The sequence below is a fragment of the Pediculus humanus genome, genomic scaffold (assembly GCF_000006295.1).
Source record: "Pediculus humanus corporis 1103172107436 genomic scaffold, whole genome shotgun sequence".
Taxonomy (NCBI): Eukaryota; Metazoa; Arthropoda; class Insecta; order Psocodea; family Pediculidae; genus Pediculus; species Pediculus humanus.
Window position 1 is genome coordinate 109875 of NW_002987058.1, and position 18055 is coordinate 127929.

The 18055-nt window shown below is 27.9% G+C and overlaps 1 protein-coding gene across 1 annotated transcript; it reads left to right on the forward strand.

Annotated features, from left to right (window-relative positions):
- Nucleotides 1–10195: 10195 nt before the first annotated feature.
- Phum_PHUM086400 (uncharacterized protein) lies at nucleotides 10196–17715 on the forward strand (the record flags this gene model as incomplete). The annotated part of the gene is made up of 6 exons (XM_002423741.1): nucleotides 10196–10359; nucleotides 10420–10628; nucleotides 13440–13621; nucleotides 14923–15090; nucleotides 17388–17567; nucleotides 17650–17715. The coding sequence occupies 6 exons, from the start codon at nucleotides 10196–10198 to the stop codon at nucleotides 17713–17715; spliced, it is 969 nt and encodes a 322-aa protein (XP_002423786.1).
- Nucleotides 17716–18055: the final 340 nt, after the last annotated feature.

The following is an 18055-nucleotide window of genomic DNA, read 5'->3' on the forward strand; positions in this document are numbered from 1 at the left end:
ACAGAGAAAGAAAGAAAAAGAAAGAAATAGAAAAATGACAAAGAGAGTAGTAACAAAGTGAATAAGAGAGAGAGAGAGAGAGAGAGAGAGAAATGATAAAGAGAGAAAAATTGAAAGACGTAAAAAAAGTAAAAGAGGAAGAATTAATAGTAAAAAATATAGAGGCAGAAAGAGACCGAGAAAGAGAGAAAGAATAAAAAAATAAGAAATAGGAAAAGAAAGAGATAGAAAAAGGACAAAGAGAAAAGTGAGAGAGAGAGAAAGGTAGTGAGAGAAAGGTAGTGAGAGAAAGGATAAAGAGAGAGAGGCAAAGAAAGTGAGAGAGAAGAAATTAATGGGAAAAAAATAAAGAAACAGAAAGAGACCCAAAAAGAAACCGAGAAAGAGAGAAAATAATAAATAGGTAAAGAGAAAGATAAAAAAAGAGAAATGTGCAAGTGAGAGAGAGAGAGAGAGAATAAAGATTTATTACCGGTAAAACATAACGATAACCTTATATCCCATTAAAAAAAAATTTCAAAAATCTTTAAAACATAAAAAAGAAAAAAAATTCATTTTCTAATTCGTTTGTTCTTAAAAAAAAAAAAAATAATTTGTTTGTTGTTGTTGTTGTTGTTTGTTACTTCACTTAAAAATTTCTTCATTGTTTCTTTTTTTTTGTAAATAAACTCGTTTCTTTTTAGTTTTCTTACACAATTACTCGTAAGATTTACATTAACCGCATACATAGCATTCAGTAAGTTTTCTTATCATCTTCGAACTTTGTTATCAAATTCCAAAAAAAGTTGAAAAAAAAAAATTTTCTCAAAGTTCAAACTCCAGAACGTTTTTTTACTATGTCGCCATTATTATTATTATTATGTAAAGTAATTAATTTTTTTTTTTTTTAAATCCGACCGGTTTTTTTTTTCTTTTTATTCGCCGTCATTCACGAACACGAAAAAACTTTTTTTAAATAATAATAATAATAATAATAATAATAATAATAATAATAATAATACTGGGCGTAACGTTAATTTACTTTTACCCAAGAACAAAAACAAGAACATGATGATGATGAAGAATCGTTTTTTAAGGTCAATCGACCGGGTTAATAATAATAATAATAATCGTAGTTTTCTCGAACGTTCCATTTTGGAACATAATGAAAAAAACGACATTTAAATTTTTTTTTCGGGTACCGGAAATCGCGATTTTAAATACCTAAATATTTTCGCGCTATGAATTTAAAATTTCCGCCATTTTTAAAAATCCTACCGGATGTACCGACGTGTGTGTGTGACGTCATCATCAAATGATGCGTTTTTAAAGAAGATTTGACGAGTAACTTTTTTAAACAATTTATTACGTAATAATATGGCCGAAACTTTTTTTAAAAAAAAATTTTTTTTTTCGGGGTTGGTATCTATAAAAACAAAAAACGTGTAAAATTTTTTTTTTTTCTTCTGCTATTAGAAGGGAAGAAAGAGAGAGAGAGAGAGAGAGAGAGAGAGAGAGAGAAACATTTTAAATTTTCTTTTTGTTATTAACTTAATGAAAAAAAATAATGGCCGCGTCGAATCATGAGTCGGATTAAAACAAGGAAGAAGAATAAAAATAAATAAAAAACTTTCCATTAAATAAAAAAAAAAAAATTTTAACGTAACGTCTTCATCCACACCCCAACCTAATAATAATAAAATTATTCTCGTGAAAACGATTTAATTTAATTAATTCAATTAAAAAGGAATGAATGACAAATCGTTTTATACACGCGACCGCCATTTTAATAAATTTTTTTTTTTTTTAAATATTTAATTACGCGTAAGCACGCACGCACTCACGCACGAACGGGAATAATTTTAAATTGAAAATTTAAAAAAAAAACCATAGAGCATAACGTTTTCGTAAATCATCGCAACATGGACACCTCAAACGGTCAAATTATCGACGTCTATGGTAACGATTATTTTAATAATAACAATAATAAACAATTGGGGGGAATCGGGGGGAATACGAAAATTTCGCAACTTTTCCTCCCCCCTTCTTCCCCCTGCATCCTCCCTCCCTCTCTCTCTCTCTTTAATTTTTTCCTTTCTCTTTATTAAAATCGTTATTATTATTATTATTATTCAATCAATCAATCAATCAATCAATGAATAAAACAAAAAACACGAAAAATAAATAAATTATGGAGAAAAAAAAAACAATCGTTACGTTATTTTATTATTATTATTTTTATTTTTTACACGGAAGCGGAGAACCGAACTGCGGTAACGTGTACTATAAGTTAAACACGTAAATTCTATTAATTAATTAACTAATTAATCTTACGAACCGTTCAAAATTAATAATAATAATAATAAGAGAGAGAAAGAGAGAGAAAGAGAGAGACGTAAGTAAAAAAAAAAAAATTTTTTTACTTAGTCATTGTCTTCCTTTATTTCTTTTATTTTAAACATTAAGTTTATTATTATCATTATCATTATTATTATTATTATTATTATTATTATTATTACATGATTTTTACGTGGAAAATTCGTAAAAAATTTTGATTAATCACCCCCGGAAACGGATGAAATAAAATGAAAAAAAAAAAAAAAATTTCTAACGTTTTTTTTTTCAACAAGTGGAAGAAGAATAAAAAAAAAAATTTTTGTTGGCAACCGTGTGTATCATTCTGACACGATTTTTATCTATCATGATTATCATCGGGTAAAAATAAAAAAATAATAATAATAATAATAATTTTTCCTAACCGATTCGGAATTATTTGAAACAATGAATCAAAAAAAAAAAATTTTTATTTCCTTTACTATATATTTTTTTTTTCCGCTCATCTCAACCGATTATTATTATTATTATTTATCCGTTTAATAATAAATTACGATGTTGTTCTAAAAAAACAACAACAACAACAACAACAAACGAGAACGTCGAGGTCGATGAAATATCAAAACAACCACACACACTTGGCCAATCATCACCTAATTTTTTTTTTTTTTTTTTTTTACTACAAACCCGTTTGTAGTTTATAATTTTATCGATTTCCTACATTATTATTATTATCATTATTATTATTATTATTCTCGTTCGAAATATATATTATCGAAAAAATGAACTTAAATTATTACTTTATAATATAAATATCATTATTATCCCTCATACTATTATTATTATTATTATTATTTAGTTTCTAAATGTTTCGTCATACACTAGCCGCCAAATTTTAAAATTTTACCATTTCCGGTTATAAATAAATACGTATTTATAATAATAATAATAATAATAATTCAACCGAAAATCTAATTTTTTTTTTGTCGTTTAAATTTCCCTCGAATCGTTTGATTGAAAAAAAAAAAAAAATTACCCCCCCCCCCGTTTTATTAATTAATAAATTTATTACAACCGTCATTTAATGAGATCAAGGTTTCGATAATAATAATAATAATAATAATAATAATAATAATAATAATAATAATGACGCACGTATTTGATTCTATTAAAAAAAAAAATTTTCCATAAAACGATTTTATTTTTTTTTTGCGCGCGCGGGGGGCGGGGGAGGTCGAAAACATTAAAGACATTTTTTTTAATAGAGAAAATTCCACGTGTAAGTAAATTACAAAAAAAATAATAATAATAATAACTACCACGTGGGAATGCTTTCCCTCCCTCACTACCTCTCCGATAAAATGTCATTTTTTTTTTCGGGGGGGGGGGTCGTTACCCAATTCTCTCTCAACTGAATTACACGGTTGAACTAATTACTGACCCTGCTCTGCATTTGACTCGACAACTTTCCAAAATAAAAAATTTATTATTATTATTATTATTATTATATTATTTCGCTTCGTAATGCAATTAGAATGAGTTTCAAAATTTATTTATTTTATTATTATTATCATTATTATTATTATTGTTATTACGTCGAGCTTACTCAATTATTTTAATTACTTAAATTGCTACTTGAAATTTTTTACTCGGCCCTCCTCCCCCTTCGCCTCCCACGCACGTGCACGCACGCACACACCCACTTCACTGTTTTTTTTATTAAATTAATTTATAAAAATCGGCGGTTTTTTTTTCTATATTTTGTTTACCCCTTTCCTCCCTTTCCGCCATTATCGGTGTGATTAATTTGATAAAGATGGCGTTGGAAAAAAAATTTTTTAAGAATTACAAAAAAAAAACAATAAGTAAAACGAACAATCGAAAAACGTGACGGATTCGGTTGTTACGTGATAATAAAAAGATGCGAAAAATTTTTATAAAAGGCGGTGAAATTTAAAAAAAAAAAAAAAATGGCCACCGCCTTTTATTAATAAAATATGACGAAATTTTTTTTTGCATCAGACGATTTTCATTCGATTTTTTTTTTTTTTTTTTTTTTGATTCTTATCCAATAAACACGTTATATAATAAATAAACGACGAAAGAATTAATCTCTATGATATGATAAAAAATTTAAAAAATTTTCCCGCGCTTTTTTTCTACCCCGATTTATTTCGGTAATGCTTTTTAAAATGCTTTTAACGTTGTTAATTAATTATCGCCGTTGGAAAAAAAAAATTTTTTTTTTGTTTTTTAAAAACGGAATGTGTCATTGCCAACTTAAAAATTTAAAAAAAAAAAAAAAAAAAAATTACCTGTTTTGTCAAATTCGACGACGTCCGAAAATTTCATTTTTGTCTTTTCCGTTTCCGTTTTTTTTTTTTAATAAAAACATTGTCTGATACTTAAATTTAGTCATCCTTTATGGAATATTCTAGAAATTCAACATCTCGCGTCTGAAATTAAAAAAAAAAAAAAACAAAAAAAAATTAGTCGAGGATTCAAATTTTTTTTCGCGCCAAAACTCTCACGTGGTTTTTGTTTACATCGTGGCTATTTAAAATTTAAAATCCCCGCCGCCATTTTTAAAATCCTTTTGCTTTTTTATCAACTTGTAACTTTTATATTAAATAACAGTACATATACATATTGGCATTCGAATTAAATAAAAAAAATTTATCGAGCCAACGAAAAAAACGTGCCGGAGTGAAAGTTCGCGTCGTCTATGAAAAATGAATCTTTAAATAATAATAATAATGATAATAATAATGATAATAATAATAATAATAGTAATAATTTTTTCTTTCTTACGTTTAAATAATTTTTTTTTAAATTCCGTAAATTTTATAAATTACTACAAAATTTTTCGAAAAAAAAAAAAAAAACATTTCCCCAAAATAATAATAATAATAATAATAATTGAAAATTGCGGTGAAATTTGGGGAAAAATTAAAAAGTAAACAAACAAACAAACAAACAAACAAACAAAAATATTTTCGTACGTCAGTCATTATCGATCGTCGTACCGGAAGTAATTAAAATTATCAACTTTAATTACACGTATTTTAATTTGTTCATATTACCTTTTACCCCCCTCCCCCCGCCTTCCCTAAGGTATAATAATAATAATGATAATAATTTATTTAAAATAAACGTAAGCGGATTAAATTAACTCATTTCGTTTGTTTCGTTTGTTACAGTAATCATAAATAATTAATTAATTAATTATTAAAAATGAGGTGGATATATTACGCTACAATCATTTCCATCGTGGCCATTGAATTGACCTACTCGTTACCTTATCCGAAAGAAACACTCGAAGGAAAGGTAAGTCATTTAAAATTTAAAATAATAATAATTTTTTTACAGGAGAGAGAGAGAGAGAGAGAGAGAGAGTGAGAGAAAATTAAAAACATAAAAATAGGTTTTCGTAATTGGAATTTTTCTTTTTTTTTTTTTATCCGAATTTTTAAATGTAACTAACTACTACTACTACTACTACTACTACCACGTACGACGTTTGTTTGCTTGCTAGCAGTAGACGTTGAAGTCACGTTAAACGTTTGAAATAATAATACTACTACTTTACTTTCACTACTAGTCCTCTACGACTATATATAAAAATTGCGTAACGAATTTTTATTTAACGAAACGAAAAAAAAAGAAAGATGAATGAAGTAATTCGGTGCAAGAAATTTATTTTAAATTGAAATTTTTTACAAATGACGTAAGCGTGATTCGAAAAGGCGGTGAATTTGAAAAAAAAAAAGGTGATTTCTGAACGCGCTTTGACCGTTTGACAATGGACAATAATAAATAAATTGTTTTTAATTCCTTACCGTTCGTAATGATTTGGACGTTTTTATGTTTATCATAAATGGAAAAATGATTTGGAAGGTTTTTTAAACGACAAAATTAATACTCAGGACGTCTTCAAGGTCATAACTAAAGAAGGTTCAGGTTTTGAACGGTGTCCAATTGATAAAATTTTTCTCCTGGACTTTTGTCCACTCACTTAAACAAACAAAAAAAAAAAAAAAAATTTTTTTTTTTGTTAAATTGCGGCATTATTTTTTAATTACTGCTGTTTTTTTTTTTTTTTCTGTTAATGACGACGACCTTAATAAAAAAAAAAAAAAAAAAACGACGTGTAAATAGAATAACTTTTGACGTCATGACTTTTTTGATTCTACATGCCAACAAAATATTTCCTTTTTTTGTTAATACAACAAAATGTAAATTAGTTAACATTTAGTAAGGTGTTAGTTTTTTTTTTTTGCAAAAAAGGTTAAGGAAAAAAGAGTAATAATAATAATAATAATAGTTGTAGTAATAATAATAATAATAATAATATTTCCAAAAGGTTTTAATTATATAAAAATAACTAATTTATATATCCTCCTAATTTTGCTTATAGATTAATTATTATTATTATTTATTGCTTTGTATCCCTAAATCCCCACGTGTATTCCACGTGAAAATTTTTTTTTTTACCGACGTATCGAAAGAGCCATAGGATCGATATATCGATCGATAGATCGATTTCGTTTTGTTTTTTCAATAGACATCACGTCATGACTGGATTTTCCAAAACAATTGTAAAAAAATTTTTTATTAACAGGAAAATCGTCAAAGAATTAATAGAGATTTAGAAAATCCGTCTGTGGATTTGAACGACAGACAAAAAAGAACAGTAGGCGTGTTTAGAAGGATTTTTCCCGAATTATCCAAGGTAAGAAGTCAGGTGAAAGTTGAAAAATTCATTTTCTCATCTCGACATCGATCCCAAGGCGCATATACATTTATTAAATAATAATAATAATAATAATAATAATTGAACCCTCATCATCCTTCGTAACATTTTTTTCAACTTCCTTTGATCATATTTTTTTTTTTTTTTTGTTTCCCCTTCCTCATTCTTCTTCTGCTTTTCGAAAAGAAATCGTTAATTGTTCTTCTGTATCGCCCAAAGTAAACATATTTTGTCGTGTAATTAGATAAAAAATTTTTAATTGATAATTACTCTATGGAAACGTAAGAGAATTTTTCATTTATGTAAACTTAACGAAGCTCCGGTTCAAATATTTATTAAGCGATTAAATCGATACGAAATCAATAAATAAATAATTTATTAATTAATTAATTAATCGAGAAATAATTTTCGAGGTCGAACAATTAAAAAAAAAAAAAAAAAAATTACTCAACAAATTAACATTAGACCGTGGATGTATAATTATTAGTCGTAACGTTAAAAAAAACAAACATGGCGTCTTGATTGTTATGTAAGATATATTGAAATTTTTTTGCGAAAATAAGGCCCCGAAAAATATGATTTTTTTTATCTTTTGATTTTCGTACAAATTTTAGGTTCGAATGGGTAGATGGTTCGTCCTTATAAGGATTGTTTTAGTCAAAATTCGGTTGAAATTGATGAGCGAGACGAAATCGTCACGCGTAATAAATTTCATTAAAATATTTAATTAAATACCTTAAAGGTATTAAAACATAAATTTTTTTTTCGGTTAAGTCTGACGTCATGGGAATTATTACGTAAAATAAGATTTTGGTCGATTGCAAACTTCGTTTCATTATTTTTTCTAGAATTTTCCATTATTTAATATAAATAATTTAACGATAATTTAAATCGTAATTTTGTACTTTGTCATGTGTGCGACAACACGATTTAAAAAAAATTATTATTATTATTAAATTGCTAATATTTTCTGACGTCAATACGATTTAATTACTTTTTATTATTATTATTATTATTAAAACATTAATAAATAAATAAATAAATAAATGATTGAAATCGATTGAGATTTGTTAAAATAAAATTACGTAATGTTTACAATAAACGACCACCCCGACGACGAAATCATAGAGTAAGAAAACAAAAAAAAACATGGCGGTGGGTTTCGATTGTTTGTTTATAATGTGACGTTTTACCGGAAGAAAAAAAACGTATGTTTTTACGCGGACTCGCACCCTTTAGGCTAGTATCTATTACTCTATGCAACACCTGACCGACTATCCTCGAGGTCTGTGATTGAAGAAAGAGAGAGAGAGAGAGAGAGAGAAAGAGAGAGAGAAAGAGGGAAAAGCATTTGAGCTTTATTTGTCTCCAAAAGAAACAGACCTATTGGAAACATGTAACATCTATCTCGTTCTTGTTTTGGCGGAAGAATATAAAAATTCGTTAGGTAATAATGCACTTGAAGATGAGAGGTAACGTGTGTCACGTGACACATCGCCATCATAAAATTTTTGGCGGGCCCGAAGTGGTTATTAGTTCGAATTACGATGCCAGGTCGTATCGCGTTTTGTTCTTAACGAATTGAATGTTTTAGCATGGAAATGGTTCACATTCAAAGGAAATTATGTAATTTACCTACAAAAAACAAATGCAAACAATTTTTTTTTTTTTCTCACTCAAAGGAAAAACGTTTTTGAATACGTGTAAAGTGAAAGTATTGATAAATCAATTAGCCATTACTAAAATGAAACAAAAGTCTAAAGAAAACATCTTTTATAATTCTCAATTAAAAATCTTTTCTTCTTCTTCTTCTTTTTCTCCATTTTTTTTTTTTTTTTTTATTTGTTTTGTTTTTTTACGTGGCAACTTTCTTTTCTTTAGAATTTCATTTTTTTTTTTTTTAAATTTCTTTCCGACTATAATTTTAAAATTATTTATATTTTTCACAATTGAGTATTAAAAAGCGGGGAGACCCGAAATAAATTTAAATGAGTGCCTATATGGGGGGATGAGAGTGGGGGGAATACAACCAAATTCAGCATAGAGATAAAAAACTTTAAAAAAGATTCAATAACGATTTTGTAAACTTTCTCCCACGTTAATTAATCAATGTTAACAACCACTTTTTTTCGTATTCTAAAAAGGCGGTGGTGACTTATAGTAAAAAAAAAAAACAATGTTAAAGATCAAAGGTTGCACGTTCAAATGTTTGTCTGTTTGTTTGTTTGTTTGTTTGCTTTTTATTTTTATTATTATTAATTTGTTACGTAACATTTTTTTTTTTAATTAGAAATGTTGACTCCCTTGATTTTTCTGTAAATTTTTTTTTTTTTTTTTTACATACGTCAATGTAATATTGGATTTACCCGCGAAAACATGGCGGCGGCGATTCAAATTCCCATTTTTTTTTTATTTACGACGATTCGAATAATAATAATAATAATAATAATAATAATAAAATTTCTCCGCGTGTTATAATAATAATAAGAGATTTTTTAAAACGTTTAATTAGATTCTAGTTACACGACACAAACAGAAGAACAACACTTACGATTTTTTTTAAAACAATCGGCAGACATTTTTTTTTTTTTTTTTTTTGACTCTTTCGATAATAATTACAAAAAATAATAATAATAATGATAATAAATTAGGAGAAATTTATATATTTATATTATTAGATGGTAAAACACGTCGACAATAAACAATAAAATTGTTGTTGATAATAATAATAATAATAATATAATTTTCTCCTTTTTTTTTTTTAAACTTTGCCGTTCTCCTTATTAATTTTTCAATGTTTGCCGATTATTATCATTATCATTCCATTAAATAATTTATATTTTCCTTACCTTAAATCCATTCTTCACGTCAGCCATTATGAGTCTATTTCTTCCGTTTCCGGTTAGTATCATCCTGTAAAAAAAAAACAAATAAAAAATTTTCATTTTAATATTTTTCCTTTCACTCGACCACAATGTAATTTTATAAATAATTCGAATTAAATTTTTAAAAAGGGAGGGAGGGGGGATTCGACAATCAATCAATCAATCAATCAATCAATCATTGAAGAGAAATGATATATATATAAATATTGTTTATTAAAAATATAAAATAACTTAATACTTGTAGATGATAGATGATAAAATACAGGAAATAACTAGAGTTGTATTCAGAGTAGTTGGTAGATCTGTACTTAGTGGTGCTTTAGGAGGTAATGCGGGAGGAGGATTAGGTGGTGGTGGAGGAGGAAATTCTGAAAATTCAACAAGGAGGATATCAATTGTTTTACCTACGTTTCCACCGGATGAAGATGAAGATGAGGAAGAAGAAGAGGAAGAGGTAAAAGTTGAAAGTACGACGATTGGAATGCAACAAGACGATAGTAGTAGTTTTACAACAACAACCGTTACTGATCAACAAGAAGAAGAAAGTACGACAACATTTGTTGAGGATAGCAATGACAATCTTATATCGACAACGTCGGAGGATGACAATGGAAATTCAATCGGAAGCAAAAAAAGGAGTGTCGATGATGATGATGATGATAGGAAAAAAAAAAAAGGTGTCACAAAATTATTGTTATTTTGCCTGAAAATTTATTCTTCAATGTCACAAAAAAAAAAAAAAAAAACAAATACACAAAATTCAAAAATGCTTTGCAAAGTTTAAAAATTTTTGTCTTCGGGGAAAAATGTCGTAGTTTTGCCCCCCCCCTCACCCTCCCCTCACCCACTACACACACAGCGGAGGGAGGGGAGAGAGAAAGGGGGTCAAAACTCCATTTTTGTATTTATTTTCTTATTTATTATTATTATTACTTAAAAATTTTTTTTTTTTTACCACATTTTCATCACAAATCAGCAGCGGAATGCTCCTGTTGATTCTTCATGGCAACAAAGCATGATAATAATAATAATTAACATAAGAATCATGAAAAACAAAAAAATTCTGGCTATGAACCCAGGGAAAATTTATCATCGCATTTTTTTTTTTTTTTTTTTTGTGGGGGTGAAATCAATCATGGAATCAATCATTGATTGGATCAAAATTCATTCAAATCATCATCTGTTATGCGACTGCGCAAAAAATAAAAAAAAAATAAAAAACTGATTTGAAAATCAGATTTGCGTAGAATTTTATTATTTTTTCATCATTATTATTATTATTTTTTTTTTTTTTAATTACTAATTGGCATGTATAAATCAATTTTTTTTTTTTTTTTGTCATACGTAATCATATTAAAACTGGGGGCTTTTTTTTTTTTTTTTACTCTATGGAACGTATTTACCTTCATTAAAACTTTACACTTTTATATAATATGACGTTGTGACGTCACTGACGTTATTGAAATGTGTCTTGTAAAAATCTAACAAATTCATTTATGGATTTTTATAAGATTTGTTTTTGTTTTTGGCTTTTCGTTATTAAACTTTTTTCAACTGCTACTACTACAACTTAACTTGGCATCCATGAGTGACGTTTACGATTCTGTAACGCTAAACGTTATGATTTTACACACGCGCATACACAAACAAACACAAACACAAACACGTACTCGAACGTACATGAAACACACACACATTTAAAACACATTTTCTTGTTTATATGTCTATGTAAGTTAACTTATTTTTATGTATTATTTAAAAATGAAATGCCTCATGTGTCAATAATCAATTTAACTTTTAATTTGCATTTGTGTTCGAAACAAAAAAAAACCGTTTTTTTTAAACTAAAACAACTGTTCGAAAATTCGACGGAAATAAAAACAAAACGAACAAATTTTTCGAACAGTCCACCGTTCGAAAAATCAACGTGTTAAAAACAAAACAAACAATTTTTCGAACAGTCCACTGTTCGAAAAATCGACGTGTTAAAAACAAAACAAGCAATTTTTCGAACAGTTCACTGTTCAAAAAATCAACGTATTTTTAAACACTTGAAATTTTTTATCTCCGTCGATTTTTCGGACAGCGGACTGTTCGAATGGATTCGTGTTCGAAAAAAAAACGGTTTTTTTTTTAAAAAGTAAAACGACTGTTCGAAAAATCAACGTATTTTCAAACAGTAGACTGTTTGAAATTTTTTTATCTCCGTCGATTTTTCGGACAGCGGACTGTTCGAACACTGCATTCGTGTTCGAAAAAAAAACGGTTTTTTTTTTTAAAAAAGTAAAACGACAGTTCGAAAAATCAACGTATTTTCAAACGGTAGACTGTTTGAAATTTTTTTTTTTTACATCCGTCGATTTTTCGAACAGTCGAATAGTAATAAATTTACGTTAGAAAAATCAAAGTAATAATAATAATAATAATTTATACTTATTATTATTTATTTACACATCAAACAGTTTAAAATATTTTCTCTCACACACGGATCGATTATTTCCCGCCTTTTTTTTTTTTTTTTAGTAAGTTCAAAATGGCGTGATGTAGATAATGTAATTTTTAAAATTCCTTTAATTAATTTTTTTTTTTTTTGAAATTCGAGAAAGAAAAATTCACAAAGCGGTGGAATCAAAAAAAAAAAAAACTCGATTTTTATCGATATATCGATCGATATATCGGTCAATTATTGAGTAAATAAAAGAAAAAAATTTTTTTAATGAAAATATAAACATGAATAATTATTATTGCATTATGAATTGAAATTCAGGTTTTTTTTCTTTCTGTCGATTGTATAATAATAATAATAATAAAGTTTAAAAGTCGGTTGTCGAGTTGATGTCTAAATAGTTGATAATCTTGACCGAATAATAATAATAATAATAATAATAATAATAATAATAATAATAATAATAATAATAATAATAAGTCGAAAGAAGAGTAACTTGAACTCGATATTAAAAAAAAAATAATAAAAATTTATTTATTTTTAATATGGAAAAATAAATAAATAAAATTTCCCACATGATTACACATCTTTTTTTGTTTTCGCAACATATTCACACGTTTAAACACGATGATCATAATAATAATAATAATAATAACTTTTACATAATAAATCATAATGTTTAAAACAGAAAAAAAAAGCATATCAATTTCTACATTACGACCGTTAATAAAAATAATTAAATGCCGTCGTAAATTATTTATTAATAATAATAATAATTAAATAAATAAATAAATAATTTTTCTTTTTCAGGGACAGGGAGGAGAAGAACAAAACGTTCTCTCTGAATCAGCATCAGAATCAAAAGAAGTGCGAGTACCATTCGTTCCATTAAAAACAGAAAAAGATCTTCAAACGGCAGCTTCTGGAGGTATTTTAAATAATAATAATAATAATGAATGGAGAGAGAGAGAGAGAGAGAGAGAGAGAGAGAGAGAGAGAGAGAGATAAATACGAAAAATTTTTTTTTTTTTTTTTTTTTTAGAAGTCAGCGACAAAGCTGATTCTTCTCAAGAAGAATTTAACGACGATGTTGAAATAACAGATAATGATGAAAATTCTAGAAGTAAAAGATTAGGAGTTTTTGGAAATCTATGGGGTGGAAGTTCTGGAGGTGATGGAACCTCTGACGGTGGTTCTGGAAATTTTTTATTCGATATAATTAGGGTAAGTTTTTCCACATTTTTTTTTCTACGGACCAAAAAAAAAAAAATTTCATTCGATTTCTCTCACCCATTTGTGATTTTTCCTAAGTAAACCCCGCCATTTTTTTTTCTCGAAATTCGAGATAATCGAATCCTTTATCTCGGTATAAAAAAAACGTGGAAGAAGAAAATGACGTTTTTTTCACATATAGAAAAACTTCTTAATTATTTCACCATTTATTCGTTTTTTTCGTGTTTAAAGGACAAATATTTAAAAACATAAATGATTATTTAAATTATTTGATAAATATGGCGCACGCTACTTTTCTAGAAATAATTATGAAATAATAATGATAATAAAGGAAACGTCAGTAAATGAAAATTTAATTGATCGAATTAAATGGGACGAATAGGATTTTTTTTTGTAAATAATACAAATTAAATCGTTACTTGATTTTATTATTCGGTTCAAAGAGGCGGGGGTGAGGAGGGGAGGGGAGAGAGTGAGGGAGGAGAAAGGAATAGGGGTGAGGGAAGGGAGGGGTAAACGGTTTTTTTTTTGCCCTCGTACTTTGATCATTTTGAATTAATGCATAATTCACCGACCTTCTGTATAATTATTTTCATCAATCCGTGATTTATTTAGGTTGTTTGTCCTTTGATTCATAATAAATAAATAAATAATTATTATTATCATTATTATTACGACATTAAAATGTCAAAGAAAAAGAGGGGAAGGAAAGATAGAAAAAAAAAATGACGTCGTGTCACGAGCTTATCATTCGCTACCTTACACACGCACGTAACGAGAATTTTTGATATTAAAAAAAATTATTATTATTATCGTTTGTATCGAACGACGATTCGTTAATGCCTTGCCCCCCCTCTCTCCCCCTCCGTTTCGTTAAGTAAATTGTAAAAAAAATGATAATAATAATGATAAAGAATGAGATTCGTTTGTTCACGTTAAAATAGATTACGTTATCATTTTTAAATGTCGAAAGATTAAATCTCGAAAGTCATTAATTTAAATGATAATAATAATAATAATAATAATAATAAATTTAATGGGAGATTAAAAGTTTGTTACACGAAAAAAAAATAATAATAATAATAAATTTTTGGGGTAACCTTTCGGGTTCAAAATAAATAAATAAATAAATAAATGTTTAAAACGATGTCCGTCACGATCATTTTATCATTATCATCATCATCATCATCATTAGCATCGTCATCGTTATCGTCATCGTCATGAAGTAGGGGGTAAATTAAGGGATGATGAATTTTCTAGAAATAGTAAAAAATTATTGGTGTGATATTTAGAAATCATTTGATGGAGCTGGAAGAGCAATTGGAACCATTTACCGTACGATAACAGGAACTGATAACGTCAATCGACAAAGTTATACGAATGATGTGTCGTCATCGTTTGAATCTTTTGACGTCATGTCACAATCGTTCAATACGTCATCAGGCTTTGATAACACGACGGTAATAAAAACAAAAAAAATTTCATCGTAGAAAAAAAAAAAAAAAAAACAAAATCACGTTTATATTTACACGCACACAAACACACACACACACACACACACACACTCTCTATGGAAAATGTAGTCGTTCGGTTTTTAACCCATGTAGTTATTATTATTATTATCATCATTATTATTATTCACTCGAGTTTGTTTGATTGTAATTTTTTTTGTAAAATGTAGTTTGTATGAAATTAGCACTACTACTTGGGTTTTTTTTTTAAAGAGAGAATATGGTGGCATGTACGCATTAATTTGTTTGTTTGTTTGTTTGTTTGTTTTATTCATTTTTTTTAATAATAATAATAAATTAAACAAATGAACGATCGTTAAAAAAAAAAAAACTAAAAGTTAAATTTATTGTTACTGAAGTTGTTCGTTGTTTGTTATTGTCAAAGTTTTTGGTAAAACGTTTGTTAGAAAGAAAAAGGGTTGGAATCAATGGAAATGACGTCATAATTTCCGCTTCGAGAAAAAACGTTAAAATGTTTGTAAATGAGCGACAAAATTTCCGGACAAATTGGCGACACCGACAAACAAAAAAAAAACACTTAAGAAAATATTTTGTGCGACGTAACAACCGCAAAAAATTAATTTATTATTATTATTATTATTATTAGTTAACATTTTTCAAATTGTATACGACGGTAAGATAAAAACGCGCGTTTTTTTAAACGACCGGAAGTTATTAATTACAGCGTTTAAGTGAAAGAAAAATTTTTCCATAGATTAAATAAAAACTCGAGTAAACCGTCAAATTCACCTATTTAACTTTCACTACCATAATCGACGGGTAATAAAAAAAAAATGGCCGAAGGCAAGGTAATAATAATAATATTATTGGTACGTGTCATACCTGATATCAATCTCACCTGGAGAAAAAAATAAAAATAAAAATAAACGTGGAGGTAATAATTAATGTAATTTGTAACGAAAACGACATACCTTAATACCTGTTAAATCAAATCGTTAATTTTTTTTTTTTTTTTTTTAAATAAAATGTTCTAATTAATGATTGAAAATAAGCTGGGGGGTTAATTTCCTTTAGGCCCTGGAAAAAATTTTTACTACAACGTCCGATTAAATTATCAACGTATAACATTGACGGTTGGAATTTTTGGAAAAGTTTTTACGTGGAACGAAACGTTATTTTATTCTTATTCCACTTCTATTTCGTCCATTTGTCACTAACGTTTTCTTTCTCTCTCTCTCTCTTTCTTTTCTTCTCTTTTTCTTTTATGTATCTCTTTTTTTGTTTCCCTCTTTCCCTTTGACATTTTTAATCTCTCTCTCTCTCTTTTCTGTCTCATTTCTTCTCTTTTTCTGTCTCTCTCTCTCTCTTTCTCTATCTACCTTTTTATTTGTCTCTCTGTATCTCTCTATTCTTTATTACCTTTCTGTCTCTCTATCTCTCTCTGTCTTTTTTTTTAACGACTCTTTTTCTTTATTTTTTTTCTCTCTCTCTACATTTCGTTCTCCACCTATTTGTGTCTCCCTTCTTCTCTTTCCCTTCTGCCTCTCTCTCTCTCTTTTTCATTCTTTATTCTTCTGTCTCTTTCTGTCTCTTTTTTAACGACTCTCTTTCTTAATTTCTTTCTCCCCACCTCCCTCTCTCTTTCTTTCTTTATTTTTTCTCCTCCTCCTCTCTCTCTCCCACTCTCTTTTTATTTTTTTATGTCTCTTCCACTCTCTCCCCCTCTCTCTCTCTCTATCTCACTCTTAATCTTTTATCGTTTTTATCATTAGGTAATTTATTTTTATTATTTTTTTTAAATGTAAAATAAATTGATTTTTGTGGATTCGTTTGTTTCACGCGTAACGTCAACAACCGTTTGTTGTTGTCGTAACTTTTTTTGTCCACGCCACGTTTTTTTTTTTTTTTTTCCATTTATCGAATCGTTAAAAAAACGGTTACGAAATAAATAAGATCTTTGAAATTGAAAAAAAAATTTTTTTTTTTTATTTACCTGACATTTTAACGGTCACGCACTTTACTTCGTTATTAATTAATTAAGGTTCATTTTGCTTTTTGCGACAAACTTTTTTATTACGTCATAAATTTAATAATTCATTCATTCATTCGATCAATCAATCAATCGAGTCCGCACACCTTAATCAATTTAAAAAAGTAATAAAAAAAGATAAAGTCGTCATTGTTGTCGTGGTTGTTGTTGTCATTTGGGGCATCATCCGAACTTTTTCGTTTGCAAAACAAACAAACAATAATAATAATAATAATTTTATTTTCGTTTTCGACAGTTGGTTGCAGGAAGTGGAGCATCGGAACAACACGACGAAGCAGCACATTCTGGAGTTACCGAACACGTTCATGGTCACGCTTTAGATGACGGATATCAAACTGGAATTCCAGGACCGATAACGAGGCTTTTTGTCATCGCCAACCGTGGTGTAGCGAATCTCATGCAAGATTTAATATTGGTAACGAACATTCGACATTTTTCTTTTTAAAAAAAATTGCAATTTAATTAATTTTTGTTTGTTTGTTTGTTTGTTTTTCCAGCGTTTGGCACAAACAAGCGAAAGATTAGTTAATTTCAAAGCTCGACTCATCACGGCCATCATTTAAAAAAAAGGACAACAAATTACAACTATTATCATTATTATTATTATTTCGATAACTATATGCAGGAAATACGAAATTATTTTAAACGGCTCTCTTTCTCATCCCCACTCCCACCCCCCCCCACACACACACACACACACCCCCACATTTTCACGCATTTTTTTTTTCAAAACCCGCAACCACACACACACACACACACACGTCCATACCATAGTCAAATTTCGATTATTTATTTATTTATTTATTATTTAAACAAAAAAATTCTATTTGTTGAGGTTGAGGATTACTTTAAGCAGACGATAAAACATTTTTTTATTTAAATGGTGGGGGGGAGTGTGAAAAA